Here is a 19839-nt window from a genome sequence, read left to right as displayed (position 1 = left end):
ACATCGAATAAACATAAGGGTCATGAACTTGTTGGCGCACAGACACAAATGGACCTGTTTCCTATAATTCTGAATTTGCATTCCATTCTTCTGAGTTATTTTGATGACTGAATGCGTTACATTAACTGAAGGTGTTACAGTATGTGTACATGTCTGAGAAGATTGAGTTGTGATTCTACTTTGAATTGTCCCCATTATGGACAAGAAATACAGTGCACAGTAGATCACTAGCTGACGAACAGTGACGATTCAACATGTAAAATGTTCTGTGGTCAGGCAATAGGCAGGCCAACAGTCATGTTATTCTGTCTTGTCATTTTGAGAACATGGTTTGCATCAATGTACTGTACAGTATGACCCAGTTGGATGAGCTACTCACTTTCACTGAAGCACTTTCATGTATTACCTGTTGAATGTGATTTCCTTAGTTTCAAAACTCAACATCTATTTGAATTGCTTTAATAAACTTAAGGTCAGAAACTGCAACAAAACCACAAGATGATATTTTTACAACACTCAAATGACAAGTGTAAAACTTGGAACAAGCAGTAAATAAAAGAATCACTGAACAAAAGTAGACCAAGTTCAATCTCCTCACAGGGTTGTGTTGACAATTTTGTAAATAAAAAATAAGTTTTACATTTGTGTTCTCGTAATAAAAAAATGTGAACACCGTGACAATGATTTCAAAATTACTACACAATGTACATACATCATATTGGACAAACAGAAAGCAACTTCTAAAGCTCAAACATTTGTAGTCTCTAACTAGATTAGGCCACTGTGGTGATAGAATGTCGCTAGATATAGCTAATAATTCTCAAACATACAAAACTATGGCCAATCACTTGGAGTGTGTGAATTCTGAACACACATGACGTTCCCCACTCATCCAAACAGGATTACTGGGCTACAGAATTGTTAATGACCACATTCATTTGAAAGGCAAAGGAGACTTAGGAATTTAGTTCAAACCTTTACATTCCCATGATGTAATTTATTGAACTGATCAAATCTGCCTACAATATGTGGACATGGAGGGCTCGTGCAATCAAAATAGCTGCATAGATTTTCTTTCTCTCAACAATGGTTGATTCACTTGTGGACAAGACTGGTTAGAATGAGATGACAAAAGCCAAGGCCCTTTAGTTTATTCCCTACCCATCTCATAGCTTATTCAATACCTTAGACAGGAATGAGCAAATTGGAAACAATCTCTGGAATAAATGAGAATACACAAAAAAAAGTATTCCCTTCTAACCTTTCAGGTAAGACAGCCTAAACATGATAGTCAAGAAAAATGGGGCGTTGGGTTTTAATGACAAGCAGTCAGACAACCTTAAATTACAGTTATTTGTACAACTGCAGTTATGTCATATTGTGTAAAGCAAAGCATTAGTCATCCACTGCATGGAAACAAATATTGTTGCATGTAGAGCAAACAAAAGATGAGTGGTATGTTGACACCTTAAGTTTGCTTAACACAAAAAAATCTTTCATTGTTGTAATACATATTTACACATACATCTCAATGTCAAGTTCTTGCATATAACTTTTAAAACATGAGTCACAAGCTGGGTTTTTTTTATTTATTTTTATCCCTTTCCAAAACAGAACACACGATAAGTATTATTTACATACACATATGATACGTCTTCTATAAAACACCTTTCCCAATTAAAAACAAACTGAAATTGGTAATTAAAATAGGCACTCACACTTGTTCAAAAGGATGTGGTAATATGGGGTCTGGGGCCAGTTGAGCCAGGGAGATAAAGGCTTTCTTACAGAAAGTGACAAGGAAGATGGGGGCCATTGGTGTGGAATAAAGGGGAGTCAAAAATGTACAGCACAATATCTGCCATCTCTTCTCAAGGACACAAGATGGCTTTCCATACAAAAGGCAGTATTTATTATTTTCAGCCCATTTTCACTTTTTGAAAAGCATTTTTGCAAAGTCTGAATTAGACAAGGGCTTGGCTTGTGCTTCAATCCCAGCATCTCCAGATGCGCCACCTGTGGGTTTAGGTGCAGTCCCATTCTCTGCTTTACTTTCTGATCCAGTCTGCCGATTTAGTGAACGAGGGAGTAGTGAGAGCTGGGTGCGCCCTTTTCCCCTCCTGAAAAACAAATCCAAAGGAAATCAGAACTCTCAAATTCAAGTTATTGTTTCACATCTCTTTAGTGGGTGAGAATAGCAGTTTCAAAAAGTAGCTTATGTCTTATGAGTTAGATATAGGAATGAGTACCATGTTAAGGGAAATATCTTTGTCTATTAAATTGTTTTAGGTGCCAGTGTGTGTGAAGAATACATTATTGCTCAATCGCTGGGCAACTTACGATCCATAGACCATAGACCGGGGCATCATGGCTCCCACGGGTCTGCTGAAGCCAGGCTTGTCGGCAGTGTTTCTGCTAGGCGGGTTGCTAATGGCAACAGAGAGTGTGTGTTCCTGTAGTACTGTGCCATCCAACTTCAGCACGGCCTGAGAGGCCTGAGCCTCATCCCCAAACTCCACGTACGCCAGACCCTGCAGACACCACACAGTAGCACATTAGACCAGCAAAATCGAATGACCAATGTGTCAATGGAGCTTTTATGTTTGGATTCGAGATTTGACAAATAGAACATTTAATTAAACTGAATTTGTTGAAATCAGTTTTCCATTAAAACCACGTGAATTTACATTGCAGCTGTGCTGCCGCCAGCAATGGTTTGGGTCTCACGGTGTGTCCCTTTCAGAAGGCTAAGCATTGCACCTCAATTTCACCTCGCAAAGTTCACATTACATTTTCTTTTCATTTAATTTCGCAAAGTATTGCCATAGGAGGCTGCTGTCGCTCGCCTTTCTCTGCCATTTTTCCAACTTCATGACGTAGTGGTGGAGAGTCAACTCCAAAATAATTGACTCCTTGCACATCGACTCCCAACTTCAGTAAAGCAGGGCCTACCATCAATGAACAGGTTAGAATATTGAGATGAGCGAGATGCAACACGTCGCTCTCACACAGTATCTCCGCGTGTGCACGGGTTCACTTCATGCTGTTCTCCGGGTGGTGGTAGCCAATACACCAAAACAAATGAAAAGTTGAGCCTTGCGCTTCAACACTGTGGAAATTGACCTACTATACTGTTCACTTTCTGCATCTACATAAAAAAAACAGTTAGTGCTTTTACTTAATGTTAAGGATCCCAATTTCGTTTAAAATGTTCACACCCCTAGTTGGGGCTCCAGAGTGGTGCAGCGGTCTTAAGGCACTGCATCTCAGTGCTAGAGGCGTCACTACAGACCCTGGTTCGATCTCAGGCTGTATCACAACTGGCTGTGATTGGGAGTCCCATAGGGCAGTGAACAATTGGCCCAGCGTCATCCAGGTTAGGGTTTGGCCGGGGTAGGCCGTCATTGTAAATAAGAATTTGTTCTTAACCGACTTGCCTAGTTAAATAATAGTTTGGATGTTTTATTCACATTACAACAAATAAAAGACTCGAGCAAATAACTATTCTTAACATCTGGATAGAGAAAGGATTATGCTTCACCTTGGGTTTGCCTGAGCGGTTGGTGACCAAGCGGATGTCTTTAATGGTGCCATGATCCTTGCACAACTCCTCTAGCTGCTCCTTGGTGCAGGAAAAGGGCAGGCCCGAGATAAAGATCTTGTGTTTCTCTAGGTTTGTGTTGTACTTAAACACCTAGAGGAAGAGAAATTAAGTTACTTACTAGCCACATGGTGAACCACCATTCCATTCATCCACCTCTAAATGCAAACTAACACATGTGGGTCTCTTACCTTAAAATCAGGGTTCTTGTTTTTATCCACACAGGGTGATACGAACATGGGCCTGCCTTCCACCTCTTGCCGGTCCATCTTCAGGGCCTCGAGCACAGACGCCTTGCCCTCAAACTGTACGTAGCAGTACCCTCTGAAGCCCTTGGCAGCATAGACGGGGCGCACCGACTGGACAGGACCACAGGGCTCAAACAACTTCTTCAGCCTCTTCTCTGGATCGTCCATGGTGAAGGCCAGGTTACTGATAAACACACTGCAGTCGTCCTTGCGTAGCTCGGGGTCGTCTTCCTGGGTCTTCCATACGGTGGCTGGTGCCACCTGCTGGCCCCTCTTAGCACCAGGGGGTTCCTGTCTGCGGCCGGGGAGGGCTCTCCTCCCAAACAGCCCACTCTCTGTCCCAATTAACCCAGCACCACCGCCTCCCCCCCTGAAGCCTTGGTCGCTCTCCCCTCTGTGCCTCTTTGGCGGTTGCTCTGTCGCACAGAGGTGACAAAGATTGAGCAAACACACAGGATAACTTCTATACATGCCACTTTATTAGCAGAAGTGGAGACCAAGCAATAATATTCCTATGTTAAATAAAGGTATGATCTTCATGCTTCTCCTTACCCGATTCCTCTCCCCACTCATCCTCGTAATTCTTGTCCTCTGCCTTCCTCTTGTCACCAGGCCTGCTGCCTTTCTGGCCCTTCTTCTGGTTCTTCTTGTCTGCCTTGGCCCTCCGTCGCTGTTCAGTCTTCTCCTCCTCCTGTCGAGCCACATGGGCCTCTTTCTCTGTCACCTGAGAGGGACAGGGATGACGTTATGAACCTGACAGTTCCAGTCCTCAGGAACCTGATTTGTGTCACAGTTTTGCCCCAGCTAACACACCTGAATCCAATAATCAACTAATCATGATCTTCAGTTTAGAATGCATGTTGATTAATCAGCTGTGTTTGCTAGGGATGGAGAAAAAGTGTGACACCAATCAGGCCCCCCGAGGACTGGAGTTGCCCACCCCTGTGTTACAGCCTGAATTTAAAATTTAGTAAATTTAGATGTTTTGTGTCACTGGTCTACACACAATGTGATGGAGTATCAATACACCCAGTCACTACGAATATACAGGTGTCCTTCCTAACTCAGTTGCCAGAGAGGAAGGAAACTGCTCAGGGATTTCACCGAGGCCAATGGTTACTTTAAAACAGTTTGAGTTTAATGGCTGTAATAGGAGAAAACTGAGGATGGATCAACAACATTGTAGTTACTCCACAATACTAAATTAATTGAGAGTGAAAAGGAAGCCTGTACACAATAAAAAATAATCCAAAACATGCATCCTGTTTGCAACAAGGCACAACAAAATGTGGCAAAGCAATTAACACTTTGTATTCAGGACAAAAAGTTATGTTGGAGGCAAATCCAACAACACATTACTCTCCATATTTTCAAGCATAGTGGTGGCTGCATCATGTTATGGGTATGCTTGTAATCGTTAAGGACTGGGGAGTTTTCTAGCAATGCTCAACAACCAATTTGACAGAGCTTAAAGAATAATGGGCAAATGTTTCACAATCAAGGTGTGGAAAGCTCTTACAGACTTACCCACAAAGACCTACATCTGTAATCGCTGCAAAAGGTGCTTCTACAAAGTATTGACCCAGGGGTGTGAATACTTATGTAAATGAGATATTTCTGTATTTCATTTTCAATAAAAAAAAATTACATGTTTTTACTTTGTCATTATGGGGTATTGTGTGTAGATGGGTGAAAAAATAAATCAATTTCGAATTCAGGCTGTGCCCCAACAAAATGTGGAATAAGTCAAGGGGTATGAATACTTTCTGAAGGCACTGTGTCCACAGTCATAACTAGCAGCAGTGTTGTTTTGAGTGTTGCTGTGTCATCCTACCTTGGACCTCTGCTCATTGACTCTGTTCAGCCGTGTCTCAGTCTTCTGCACCGCTGCATCCCAGTCCTCCAGAGAACCTGGAGGTGACACAGAACACACTGCAATGAAACATTCACCTTACTCTCAGACTAAGGTTTACCATTACAGTGTTGTGTTTTCAACAAATAAGCCAATCCATCCCATTAACTGACACTCCAGATACCTGTCCACTTATTGAGGATTTTGATTAAGCTGACTCGGGAGCACGGTTGGTGAGAGTTTGCATCCGTGAAAAGTGATTACATTAATTTTGGAACCAGGCTGCCTCCCGGGCCTGACCTGGGTGCCACGCTATGGCCGACGGCGAAGTCATCGCAAAACAAAAGTGACACAAGTTAAGTACGTGGAGTAATGAGTAGGATTCTGTGTTTTCACATGCTAAAGTGATTGTTTGATAAAAACGCTTTCTGCCTTCCCAATGAAAACTAGTTTGAAAATACTAAAATATATTTGAATGGAAAATAGATGTTTCTGAACCATGAATCATGCTGCCTTGTTTTACAATATGACCAAGAGGCACAAAGTACGGCAAATTCGCACCTCCCTTGCCGGCTTTGCGGTCACGTGACGGGCCATAGTCCAGTGCAACCCAGACCAGCTTAATCGAATCCCCTCATTCATGACATTTCCATCACGTTGACTTACCCTCAACCCTCTCAAAGGTGAGCAGGACCTCGCACACATGCTCTGGGTAGTCGGAGGTACACTGGACAGCCCTGTGGAGGGCTTTCCTGCAGTGGAGAGCGTCTCCATACGACCTGCAAGAGTCAGAAAAGATCACACACAAAATCAGCATCAGATTTGTCACTGATAAATCAATATCTCTAACCATTAAATCAACAGTTTATAGGTGATGACTAAAGAGTGACCTCACTGACCTCTCCAGGTTATAGTACTCCAACCACATGTTGGCGAATTTGGCGTTCCCTTTTGTCATGATGCTGTCCCACAGTTCTCTGGCCTTCTGCATGTTCTTACAATGCAAGGCCTGGTCAAAGAGAGGAAAGAGGTGGTATAAAAATCACATTTTAATTTGTATTGATGCTGTTTTTGCACTGATAGAAGCAAGTGAACACAAAACGAGTGTCATAATCTTCACCCTTACCTCTATCTTTGCCCAGACCTGCATGATAGTACAAGAGGGGTCTCCACTTTCACTAAACCCTTAAAAGGAGCAAGACATGGTGGTGAGTCTCCAACACAAACACACAAAGACAGATGAACAGCACACAGGCTGCAGGTCTACTTACTCTCTTCCACATCCTGTTTCATATAGTCCAGAGACCGGGTGAAGGCTGCCCGCAGCTCCTCCAGCTCTCTGCTCGACTCTGGAAACACATAATGCCATTATCAATAGGGGACTTCTTTCATGTATACACTTGACTCCACTAATAAGATCGTATTACTTATGTTACTTTGCATTACCCAATGTTAAGGTGCTTTCACCTTTGCTGAAATCGACGCGCCGCCTCAGGTAATCGAGGTACACTTCCCAGATATTCACATAATCTGTGGCTTGTATGAAACCAGCATTCAGGGCCTTTTCAAAAACATCTGTGGAAGGAAAAAGAGATGATCTTCATAATTCCAGTCTCATGGGCAAAACAACTCCTGTAACCAAGTTCACCTATTTTCATTGAAACATACATTAAACAAATGTCTTAAAATATTTGTTTACATCCACTCCATGCATAACAGATATCAGTGCTGCCACCATAACCCTCCTGTGGTCCACTGGTTACCTGAGATAGTGTGGTGGTCGGCCCCATGCCTCTCCAGGGCCAGCAGGTAGTTCTTCCACAGGCCCATTGTCCAGGAGCAGTTCCTGACCGCACGGTCGTGAGAGGACAGGACGAGGTCTTTGATCTTCAGTTGGCGGTCCTGAGGCAACAGCAATTTGATTCAGAGTATCCGCATATTATTTTTGATGATATTATATTGATTCTATGTCTCCAAGTATCGAGAGAGATATATTAGTACTAGTCAAAAGTTGACACCTACTCATTCAAGGGTTTTTGTTTATTTACTATTTTCTACATTGTAGAATAGTATCCAAAAAAGGTATTACACAAATCAAAATATATTTGAGATTCTTCAAAGTAGCCACCCTTTGCCTTGATGACAGCTTTGCACTCTTGGCATTCTCTCAACCAGCTTCACCTGGAATGCTTTTCCAACAGTCTTGAAGGAGTTCCCACATATGCTGAGCACTTGTTGGCTGCTTTTCCTTCACTCTGTGGTCCAACTCATCCCAAACCATATCAATTGGGTTGAGGTTGAGTGATTGTGGAGGCCAGGTCATCTGATGCAGCACTCCATCACTATCCTTCTTGGTCAAATAGCCCTAACACTGCCTGGAGGTGTGTTGGGTCATTGTCCTGTTGAAAAACAAATATAGTCCCACTAAGCCCAAACCAGCTGGGACGGTGTATCGCTGCAGAATGCTGTGGTAGCCATGCTGGTTAAGAGTGCCTTGAATTCTAAATAAATCACTGACAGTGTCACCAACAAAGCACCCCCACACCATCACATCTACTCCTCTAGGCTTCTCGGTGGGAAACTCACATGCGGAGATCATCCGTTCACCTACTCTGCGGCTCACAAAGACACGGCGGTTGGAACCAAATATCTCAAATTTGGACTCAGTAGACCAAAGGGCAGATTTCCACCGGTCTAATGACCATTGCTTGTGTTTCTTGGCCCAAGCTAGTCTCTCCACAAGTTAACTTTTAAAAAGGCACACCTGTTAATTGAAATGCATTCCAGGTGACTACCTCATAAAGCTGGTTGAGAGAATGCCAAGAGTGTGCAAAGCTGTCATCAAGGCAAGGGTGGCTACCTTGAAGAATCTCAAATATAAACTATATTTTGATTTGTTTCACACTTTTTTGGTTACTACATGATTCCATATGTGTTATTTCATCGTTTTGATGTCTTCACTATCATTCAACAATGTAGAAAATAGTAAAAAATAAAGAAAAACCCTGGAATGAGGTGGTGTCTAAACGTTTGACTGGTACTGTATATATAACCAAATAATCACACTCACTACTTCCCAACTATATAACACAATAGTCAGATTCATTACTTACCAACAACAGCTGCAGATTCCAATAAAACTAATGTTACATCACGTTTTGAAGTTCACTTTCCTTGCTTTGTCTAACACTATCATGACTCTAGCAAAGAAATTGTGAGTGCAGTATTTATTTTGTTTGTGCTATGAATATAAAACTATTGTTAGCAAGTTTCACACACTGACATTAGCAACGAGGGAAAGGCCTGCCCCAGCAAGTGCAGTGGGGGGTTGCCTAGCAACACATGTCTGAGGGAGTCAATGTCTGTACTGCACAACAAATTCCAATGATTTGTGAAGATGTATAGCACGGCAGCTAAAATGGCTTTGAAAAATAAAGATTTCAGCTAATAGGGAGAAGTATCTAACAAAATAACTACATTATGGCATTCACTGATCCTAAACTATTTACCTATAATAGAAATGTTGATACATTTGTGGGAAAAAGTCTTAATTCTTAGCTGCAGTAGCCAAGACGAATGCCAGCTGAATTTTTGTAGAGCTGTCTTTCTGTATACTATCAACAGTAGCCTATTGCTAATTTTCAAATGTGTTCGCTATTGAAAGTGAACTTTTGTAAATCACTTTCCCTCAAAATAAACAAGCTCAGCGAGTGGATTGATTCGTTTTTTTGCTAGTCTGGACAGCCCGCATGTGAATTATATTTTACATTTACAATTTAGTCTGATGCTTTTATCCAGAGTGACTTAAGATAGCTAAGTGGGACAGCCACATCTCAGTCATAGTAAGTCAAATGTTCATAAATAAAGTAGTCATCAGCAAAGTCAGTGCTAGTAGGGGGACAAAAGTAAAGGGTTAGTCTTAGTTTACGAAGGTTCTTAGTTCTCAGTTCTTTTGGGGGGGGGGGGGGTTATTGAATGATTGATTTATCGACTCACCCATGTACTGCTCAATAAAATGCGACTTGCATCAAGTGTGGTGGTGCTTGAATGAACAGCCAATCATATTGCTCAAATATAGCATGAGTTTTCCACGTGTAATCTCAATGCGGTGCACCAGCAGTTTTCTATTGGACTTCTACAAGGCATGTAAAAGTCGAACTGGAACACCAAATGCACTGAGAAGTTACTGGCCCGGTTGGCAAATGACTACAGACTTGATCCTCTCAGTCAGCATATGAAGTGAGACACATTTGATAGACGAATCGAAAGTAACAAATTCTAGTACCAAAATGTTTTTTCATGTTATAGTATCAAAAAAGTACCCACGTTTCCATACACCGTGCAACACTATTGACAAGGAACTCAAAGACAGCAAATCTTCTATAATTTCTACCTGGGTGATATTAAGGACATGTTTTTGTTAGGTAGGTGCAACCATGGGATAGCAGAAAGGTTTCACTACGGCAGCTACTGATATTCCACACCTCTGTAGATGTGTTGCTGGTGTAGGTGTTTTCACAACACTGCACACAGAATAATATACTGCCAAACTCCATTAGGCAGTGTCATGATTTGATTAATGTGTGGAAGCATATAATTTAGTTAAATCACACTTCCAATGTAATCAATTCCCTGAGTATATGCAGGAGAGGACTAGATTTAATCACAGCACTTCTACAGCATATAGCTACCTTGATGGCTTTCTTTATTTCCTTAAATTCTATTAGTTGCTGAGCCTGGGTTCCTATGTGAGACACAGCAAGTGCCAAAACGGGGCTACTTAAAGAGAGCCTAATGGATTACAGGTTAGGAACCATATGATTAAAAGTAGTTTTTTTCTTCAAACTAGTAAAACGCCAAGGCTCTGATGAATTACTCTATGTCTGTGTTTGCTATCGCAGCATCTAATTACCATCCCATTAAAGATATTCAAAGGCCCATGAATACATTTCAGGAGCTGCTGGAGAGAGAGGGAGACGGCTGGCTGTGAGTAATTAAAATGGGGGGGGGGCACTCACCAGGTATTTGGTGTACTTTGCCCACATGTCTGGTACCAGGCAGTTTTCTGACAATGCCCGCTCAAAGATGATTTGGATCCGTGCTGGGTCACCCTCCTTTTGCTCATAGTCAATGTAAGTCTGATACTCTGCCAGCTTGGGCGGCTCGGCTATCATCTGAAACACAAATGTTGGCATGTTAAAGGCATTGAGGAGACAACCATGTCTAGAATACAGACTCACACAGAGATTTCACACATAGAAAAAAGCTTTGCTTAAGCACATAATACTTAAAATGATACATAACTTTACTACTAATCTACTGCTACTTTCTAGGCAGTGTAATCGAATTGAATGCTTAAAATCCATTAAATCCTTCCAAAACAAACAGTATGGTACAAATGTCCAGACTAGAATACAATCTAGGTAAGTACCAGAGTCTCCTCATAAGGCTTGCTCTTCTCCATTTGTTTCAGGGCCCTCTTGTACTTCTGGGAGACTGTATCAGACACCCCCTGGTCAGACCACTCCTCATACTCTGCATATGTTCCGTCCATGTCTGCAAAAGAGCACAGTTATCATTAGGAGAAACCTTTCACACTCAACCCCTGAATATGCATACAACAGCCAGCCACATTCTAAGTGTGGCTAAGAATGAAGGTGATTATATAAAAAGCATCCTGTGCGTTTATTACAATGACTTGAATGGAGACACACCAAAAGTTCCAAATCTCCTTTATTGGGATATTGGCTTTTGAAATGTTCAGAGTTCTTCCTCATTTGACCAATAACACACAGCCATGTAAATGCTTGACCGGTTTTCTTTCTCTTTGTGCCATCATCTTGTGGGGGTACAAAACACTGACTGACAGGCCATAGATAAGGAGGGATTATACACTGAGCTTTGGCACAGGTCATAGAAGAGAGAGATGGGTTTAGCCGTTCCAGAAATGCCTCCGGTGGCCGTTCAGCCGTATCAGAAAAAAGGCAGCAGACAATGCCAGACCATTTATCTCTTGGCCAGTCCTGCGCTTGGATGAAAGGTTGGTCAGGGACCACATTACTGGGCCTGGTGAGGATGAGTGCTTTCTCTGTAAACCTCTGTTTAGTCTTTGAAAAGCCACATAGTAAGAGAAAGCAACACACCACAACTCTCCTGACATTGCACTGGCTCTCCACATCTCTGTCCTGAAAAGGTCTTTGCAATGGGTACCTCCCAAGTCTGCCATGATGGACTCTTAAGGACATGCTATTCCATCCAACCGAATCCTCTCCCCTCTGTACAGCACCACCGCCAGAGACGAGCCTTACCCATTAAGGGGATGGACAGCTGGCGGCGGAACAGAGTGTGGATGCGCTCGAGCTGAGTGTTCAGAAGCTCCTGCTGCTCGCGGGTGGGAACGCTGCCAGGGGGCGGCTGAGGAGAAAGCAGGGAGAAAACGGATTCAAAATCCAGCAGAGACTGGTTTGTGTAATATCAGATTGAGTTCAAATAATGCGTTTTTTGTTTCTGCCTAATACTCAGAAATAAGATAAACGTGCCATCATTCATTTAGCAGATGTTCTTATACAAAACACTAGTGATTGGGAAATCGATAGTTACATATCGGCATATAATTTTAGGCGATAAATCATCATATCGTATTGACAATATCGCAATAATTATTGCACTAGTTTGCTGTACGTGCACCAAAACACAAGTATTTTTCCTTCATAGCTTGTTCTCCATCTTTTTTTCAAATAGGGAGGCAATTTATTTTAGGCAATTATATTTCCATGACTGATCAAAACTTGTTTTCTCATGGCTCTCTTGTTCTTCTGCAGCAGACATATGGTCAGCAATATGTTTGGAACATCAAATCACAGTATCGAATCGCAATACATATAGAATCGTGAGAACCGCAATACATATCAGCACCTAAGTACCGTGATAATAACGTATAGCAATTCCAAGCCATACAAAACAGCCTAAGAAATAAAGACATGGGGAGGTATAGAGAAATTAGTAGCATGTTGCAGCTACTTGAGATCATTATTCTTCAGGGGAGCTCACCTGAACAGTTGCCAGTATGGCATTCTCAAACTCCCTGTAGGCCTCCCACACTGTCGCTCCCTTGGTCATGTGCAGCCCCACGGCTGTCAGGGCTCTCTCGAAGATGGACCTCACCTTCTCCATCCCACCAGGCAGTCCCATGCCCCCGATAGAGTATTGGGCATATTCCAGCCAGATTTCAGGGCCTGAAGGCCACACAAGAATTGCAATGTTTAGTTTACAATAACATCACATCATATAGAATCGTAACACCAGCCAATGAGTGGGGGCAGAACTCACAGATATAATCTTTCACAGCCGTCTCAAAGAGCTCATAGACTTTCTCCCGGTTCGGCTCCTCTTCTGTTAGGTGGATCTCATCCTTGAGCCAGTCCAGCCAAATCTCTGCAGGAGAGGACAAGTCAGCTTTGCATACAGTTCACAACAACATTCAGTATGTTCAAAACAATGAAACCATCACAACTTTCCACAGGAATGTGTTGAAACAGTAAACCTTGTTCCAAATGATTAAATCATCATCCATAAAAGGCCAATCAAATCCCAACAAAAAGAGCAGCAGACCTATTTTCAACAAGTCTTAAATGCTGACTAGACCTGGCGTGCGCGTACGCCATCGCGCGCACGCCATCGCGCGCAAGTTGATTTTAATCCACCCACTCCAGACATGATCAGGACACGCAGGTTGAAATATCAAAAAGAACTCTGAACCAACTATATTAATTTGGGGACAGGTTGAAAAAACAAACAATTATGGCAATTTAGCTAGCTTGCTGTTGCTAGCTGATTTGTTATGGGATATAAACATTGAACTGTTATTTTACCTGAAATGCACAAGTTCCTCTACTCCGACAATTAATCCACAGACAAGTGTAAATCGAGTTAGAGAGATTACTAGAAACTTCTTTCAGGTTTCTTTTTCTGACTTTATATGGCGGTTGGCAACCAACTTTAAGGTGCATTACTGGAGTGTGGACCTCAGCTCATCTTTCAATCAACAGTATATGCTTCTAAAAACCAATGAGGAAATGGGATGGGCGGGCCTTGCAGTGTGTCACTCGTCACAAATAGAACCAAGTTATATTTTAGCGCCTGGCTATGCAGACGCTTGTGAGCAGTGTGGGTGCAATGATTGAATAACATATGTGTACATTTACTTTGCAACACTCGCTCATGTGACGGGTGGTGTGGTCAGCACATTAGATGTAATCCAGTCTACTACATGAAGCACTTCAGCTCAATAATAGAAGTAGTAATGCACAAAGCTGTCTGCAACACCGCATCTCCAGAGGGCATCAGACACCAACCAACCTTCAGTGAGTGGGAAGAGCTCACTCATCTTCTGCCTTGCCTTACGCAGCCGAGGAAGCTCCCCCTCCTGCCTCAGGAGTTTTATGAGGTCCACATGACAGTTGTAATCAAAAGCATTGATGGACAGCTGAAAGTTAGAGTATAGAGTCAGACCAACAGCCATTGGGGAGCATTTACAAAGTGTATTTGGTAAGCAAACAAACTTACAACGTAACTAACTAAACAGGACTCCACCACTTAATTGTGTAGTAAGTATTGTTTATGCAATCAACCAAATACTGTTCAATTTTGTTGCTGACTGTCTAACTAGCTGCAGCTCGCAAAAAAGGGCGCGTGTTTACAGCTGCTGTAAGCACGTTGTCGTTGGGGAAATCAACTTCGCAGAAAGCATGGATTTGCTGGCTATCTCGCTAACGCTAATGTAACTAGCTAGCTAACTCCCTAGAAATCCGTATTTGATATTTACTAAATTCTTAACTATTATATTATTGTGGCTAGGTAACATGCTAGCAAGTTATATATTGAGTCACCATTAGCTAGTATAGTAACGTTACATAGTCAACGTTACTCCAACGACGCTAGCTGGCTAATAGTAGCATGTGAACTACCGTTAGCTCGCTAGCTAGCTTTCGTTCTTTTCAATGTAAGCGGTGCAAGTCTGCAAACAAGCCAACTTGCTGTTTGTGATGTGGATTGCTTTCAAATCTCAATGTAACCGACAACGTTGTTGACAAACGTTAGATAAATGGCTAGCTAGGTTTCCATTAATTTCTCAAACAAAGCTAGAGTAAGTTAGCTTAGCTAGCTAAATTTGCTAACGTACCTGCTCCTCCAAACGCTGAATTTCGGCTTCAGTCTCTTTTTCGTCTTCTGATGAATCGTCTATTTCATCGTCGGAATTTTCAATTCCCAAACCCTCCTCTTCATCTGAATCCATTTCATTTTCCATCCCTGCCTCTTCCTCCATCTCTTGCACCTGAGTCTCCTCTGCGTCCCCCGTTGCTGCCATGTTGGAACTTTGTCTGCCTGGTAACAGTCAGTGAGAGCTTTCCAAGGTGAGAAGGGTGCAACTGCATCCCGTAATTCGGGGCGTTCCTGCATGTGGGCATTCCTGCACCTGCAGGAACCCCTCTTTATAAACTCAGCGAAAAAGAAACGTCCCTTTTTCAGGACCCTGTCTTTCAAATATAATTAGTAAAAATCCAACTAACTTCACAGATCTTCATTGTAAAGGGTTTAAACACTGTTTTCACTGTTTAATGAACATGCACCTGTGGAATGGTTGTTAACAGGGGCGGTTCTAGACCATTTCAACTGGGGGCCAAGCTGGGGCCAGTTGTACTGTTAGAGGGGCCAGTTACATTAGACGTTATTGTTGTAATATCGTTTTCTTCACTGCATTGCAGGCATTAGCAGGCAAAAGACCATGTTCATAATCATCATCGTTGCCACTGTCTAATAACGGATGTAAAAAAAGAACGATAGCAAAAAAAAAATGTTAAAATTATTTCGTACCCCACATTTGGGGGCCACAAGGGGGTCCAAAATTGTTGTCACAGGAGCACCCCCCCCCCCGCTAGTGGCCGTTAAGACACTAACAGCTTACAGACAGTAGGCAATTAAGGTCACAGTTATGAAAACTTAGGACACTAAAGAGGCCTTTCTACTGACTCTGAGAAACACCAAAAGAAAGATGCCCAGGGTCCCTGCTCATCTGCCGGAACGTGGCATGCTGCAAGGAGGCATGCAGATGTGGCCAGGGCAATAAACTGCAACGTCCGTACTGTGAGACGCCTAAGACAGCGCTACAGGGAGACAGGACGGACAGCTGATCGTCCTCGCAGTGGCAGACCACGTGTAACAACACCTGCACAGGATCGGTACATCCGAACATCACACCTGCGGGACAGGTACAGGATGGCAACAACTGCCCGAGTTACACCAGGAACGCACAATCCCTCCATCAGTGCTCAGACTGTCCGCAATAGGCTGAGAGAGGCTGGACTGAGGGCATGTAGGCCTATTGTAAGGCAGGACATCACCGGCAACAACATCGCCTATGGGCACAAACCCACCATTGCTGGACCAGACAGGACTGGCAAAAGTGCTCTTCACTGACGAGTCGCGGTTTTGTCTCACCATCGGTGATGGTCGGATTCACGTTTATCGTCGAAGGAATGAGCGTTACACCGAGGCCTGCACTCTGGAGCGGGATCGATTTGGAGGTGGAGGGTCCATTATGGTCTGGGGTGGTGTGTCACAGCATCATCGGACTGAGCTTGTTGTCATTGCAGGCAATCTCAACGCTGCGCATTACAGGGAAGACATCCTCCTCCTTCATGTGGTACCCTTCCTGCAGGCTCATCCTGACATGACCCTCCAGCATGACAATGCCACCAGCCATACTGCTCGTTCTGTGCATTATTTCCTGCAAGACAGGAATGTCAGTGTTCCATTGAGCACGTCTGGGACCTGCTGGATCGGAGGGTGAGGGCTAGGGCATTGCCCCCCAGAAATGTCCGGGAACTTGCAGGTGCCTTGGTGGAAGAGTGGGGTAACATCGCACAGCAAGAACTGGCAAATCTGGTGCAGTACTTAATGCAGCTGGTGGCCACACCAGATACTGACTGTTACTTTTGATTTTGACCCCCCTTTGTTCAGGGACACATTATTCAATTTCTGTTAGTCACATGTCTGTGGAACTTGTTCAGTTTAGGTCTCAGTTGTTGAATCTTGTTATGTTCATACACATATTTACACATGTTAAGTTTGCTGAAAATAAACGCAGTTGACAGTGAGGACGTTTCTTTTTTTGCTGAGTTTACTTCTATTGGTAAATTTTTAAGTTACTACTCCAGTACATAGGCAGAAGGGCTCCAATACAGTCAATGACGGTAATGCACCATAACATTGAATACCAACCGCATATAAACCCCACAGAAGAGGTGGGGGCAACAATGTAGCTAGCTATACTTTGTACACACCGGTAGAGTGTCCTTTGCCCCTGCCTGTCGGGCACTGTTTTCCCGCAGTTCTGTTAAATATGGCAAGGGAAGGTGTTAAGCAGGAGGGAGTGAAGGAAACTGAGTGCTACCTTAGCCAGCTAGTCCTAAGGAGGACACCGGTACATGGAAGGCGGGGGCGACACCGTATTCTACCCTTACAAAAAAGATTGCAGTAAGTGCAGTCGACTGGTATTTTGGATGCAGTAATTGCAGAATAACTGCAGTTATACTGCACTGTAACTGCAGTTACAGTAAGGGTAGCTAGTTAACTAGCAAGCTAACTAGCACACAGTGTAGCCTCCACCTCCCACCTGCTGTGTACCGGAGAAGTTAGCGGTAGGCGACACTGGTAGACAGTGTACTTCGCTCCTGCCTGTTGGGCAAGGTTTTTTCCAGTACAAAGCAGGCCGATGGCAGAGGCGAAACCGTGTGCTAGCTAACTAGTAAGCAAGCTAGTTAGCACATAGTGTCACTCCCACCTACTGTGCTAGCAGTAGACAGTGTCCTTCGCCCCTACCTGTCGGGCACTGTTTTTCCGTTAACAACGGTGAGAGCAGGTGTTCAGCAGACGGGATCGAAGGACACTGTCTACCGGTGAAAAAACTCATAATACTTTTATTTCCCTTTTGACCCACATTCAAAAATGTCACACATGCATGAAGATGTTGTGCTCGAGGGGGGCGTTCATGCAGGAACCAATGGGGTGCTCGAGGGGGGGGGGGGGGTGGGGGGGGGGGGGTTCCTGCAGATGTAGGAATGCCCACATGCAGGAACACCGTGAATTGCGGGCTGCAGTTGTTCACTATTGTCCAAGGTAGAGCCTGGCAAGTGAACACACCCCCAGATTCTATGCAAAATTCAAAACGTTATGTAATCTGGTACCTTGCCAAAATATCAGACTTCATAGCTTAGGTGCTCTAATGTGTATTGGTCAGATAGATAGCGAGACTGAGGGGCATCTTCGTGAAGGTATGGTGGTTGAGTGAGGCTCTTTACATTGAAGATTCCCTTCGACGCTTGCTTTCATGAACCAGAGACTTCCAAAATCCCTGGTTTTGATGGATGAGTATAGGGAGTGATGGATGAGTATAGGCAGTGTGGTTTCCACTGTGTAGGTATCCAGCTCTGTCTCTGGCTTTGTGGTGAAGCTGAGGTGAGAAACTTTCTCATTAGGCTGCAGGACCCGTGGACAGATAGACATGACAGATAAGGTGAGGAGCATGCAATGTGTGAGATGTGCTGGCTCAGCATACACCAGGTCAGTGGCCATCTTTAGCCTTCCATTAAGTAGCCACCGGTACAGGATGTCACACTCATCCTGTGGCTGAGGCGGAGCTCCTGCAGCCCAGAGAGGGCCCAGAGTAGGTGGGCCACAATACAGGGCTGGTTCCAGGCCACAGAAAGGACAGATGTGGTGAGAGAGATGGAGATGGGCAGGGACTCAAAGAAGACCATCAGCCCTGGGCGAGGACAGCAGCAGCCCTCGGGGCAGGGGGATGTCACAAGGCAGGCCAGGGGAGACACACACAGCAGTATGAGACCATAGAGGCGCCACGGCATAGCTCATTAGGAGGAGTGGGGGAAGAGAAGGAGAGGGAGGAGAAAGGACAAGGCAACGTGGAGACAAGCACCAGCTGCAATCTACCTACTAATGACTACTAAATCCTTTGGATAAAAACTACAGCAGCATGCACTGCACTGTCATTGTAAATCTCTAAGAAATAGTCTTAAATTCAGATACACAACCTGTAACTACTACCGTACTTAATAAACCATAATTGACCATTTTTCCAAGGCTCTGTTTCATCCGCTCTTCCCAAGAAGTTGGCCAGCCAAGACGGCTATAATCGATCCATTGTGTGACTGGCTCTCCAGAAACCATCGTCTTTGAGAATTTCAAGCAGCCGCCCATCAAAGTTTGACGATGCCCTTAAGATGCTCTATTACCTGTTTTTTATCCTCTTCATTAATTCATTTTCAAGGGCAGAGAAACAACACTGAAGTCTCGTAATAACATGAGAGGTAGAACCATGAAAATAGAAACACAGCAATTGTCTCTTTCAGGAGCAGACCTCCCTCAGGTAGCATCCCCTCTACGATTAACATCCAGGTCATAGGACATCCTCCAGCATCCTGCCACTCTGAGAAGCTGCACTAAATGAAGCCAAGCCAGACAGACGCGTTGGGTGGTCATGTCCTTTGGCTGTGTGCCTTCCGTTTTCCCGGTAGAAAGAAAGAGTGAGAGTGCAGGAGTAGTATATTGCAGAATTATTTAGCACCTTGTTGAGAAAGAGGGAATCTGACCCTGGTGCGAGGCTCCCTCGGGGCTCCATATTTCAGGCTCTACAAGGTTTGCACTTGCTTTTGGGCTGTTCTGCCTTCTTCTTTGATGTTTGCTCTTCGGTAACTTGGCTCTGAATAACTGGGATCAAAGTTCCATTTTTCACTTTGACAAATACCAATTTGTTTTCAATCATTCACCCCCTTTCTGTGGTAAGATATTTTATGATCATTAAATCAAACGTTTAAGATGGTAATCGATTCTTTCTCTGTTTTAACTATGTTCTGTTAAAATAAAGATGGAAATCGATACTTCATCTCTACGTTTTAACTGTGTTCTGTCTGGCAATGTAAAAAGCCGGTGCTTACAATACTTAAAACATTCACAGGAGGGCAGCATTTGCCTATCTTTAAGAATCCCTGGTACAAAATCATATACAGTAGAAGTGATCTGACTTGATCTGAGCTTGTGTGTACAAATCAGTGTCTTGTATT

At 43.6% G+C, this 19839-nt stretch overlaps 1 protein-coding gene across 2 annotated transcripts; it reads right to left on the bottom strand.

Moving 5' to 3' along the window:
- Window positions 1–443: 443 nt before the first annotated feature.
- LOC139576693 (squamous cell carcinoma antigen recognized by T-cells 3-like) lies at window positions 444–15152 on the bottom strand. 2 transcript variants are annotated; one of them, XM_071403038.1, is made up of 19 exons: window positions 14883–15152; window positions 14060–14186; window positions 13031–13135; window positions 12752–12936; window positions 12010–12115; window positions 11133–11257; window positions 10720–10875; window positions 7465–7603; window positions 7148–7276; window positions 6973–7050; window positions 6828–6886; window positions 6601–6710; window positions 6368–6480; window positions 5684–5760; window positions 4402–4573; window positions 3793–4265; window positions 3542–3694; window positions 2341–2531; window positions 444–2120 (listed from the first exon to the last, which is right to left on the bottom strand). In XM_071403038.1, the coding sequence occupies exons 1-19, from the start codon at window positions 15066–15068 to the stop codon at window positions 1931–1933; spliced, it is 2874 nt and encodes a 957-aa protein (XP_071259139.1). In that variant the 5' UTR covers window positions 15069–15152; the 3' UTR covers window positions 444–1930. The 2 variants fall into 2 exon arrangements, with proteins under 2 accessions (XP_071259139.1, XP_071259140.1); XM_071403039.1 differs by having other exon boundaries at window positions 7169–7276.
- Window positions 15153–19839: the final 4687 nt, after the last annotated feature.

The sequence above is a fragment of the Salvelinus alpinus genome, chromosome 5 (genome assembly GCF_045679555.1).
Source record: "Salvelinus alpinus chromosome 5, SLU_Salpinus.1, whole genome shotgun sequence".
NCBI classification, from domain to species: domain Eukaryota; kingdom Metazoa; phylum Chordata; class Actinopteri; order Salmoniformes; family Salmonidae; genus Salvelinus; species Salvelinus alpinus.
Note: the sequence above shows the minus strand (reverse complement) of the source record. Positions and strands in the feature narration are given on the sequence as shown.

Excerpts from the sequence above, each read along its gene's own strand:
- LOC139576693 (XM_071403038.1), bottom strand. The coding sequence starts at position 15,068 with ATGGCAGCAACGGGGGACGCAGAGGAGACTCAGGTGCAAGAGATGGAG. Across the intron at positions 12,937-13,030 it reads GGCTGTGAAAGATTATATCT|GCCCTGAAATCTGGCTGGAA; the intron begins GTGAGTTCTGCC and ends TGTGGCCTTCAG. Across the intron at positions 10,876-11,132 it reads AGCCTTATGAGGAGACTCTG|ATGATAGCCGAGCCGCCCAA; the intron begins GTACTTACCTAG and ends TTTGTGTTTCAG.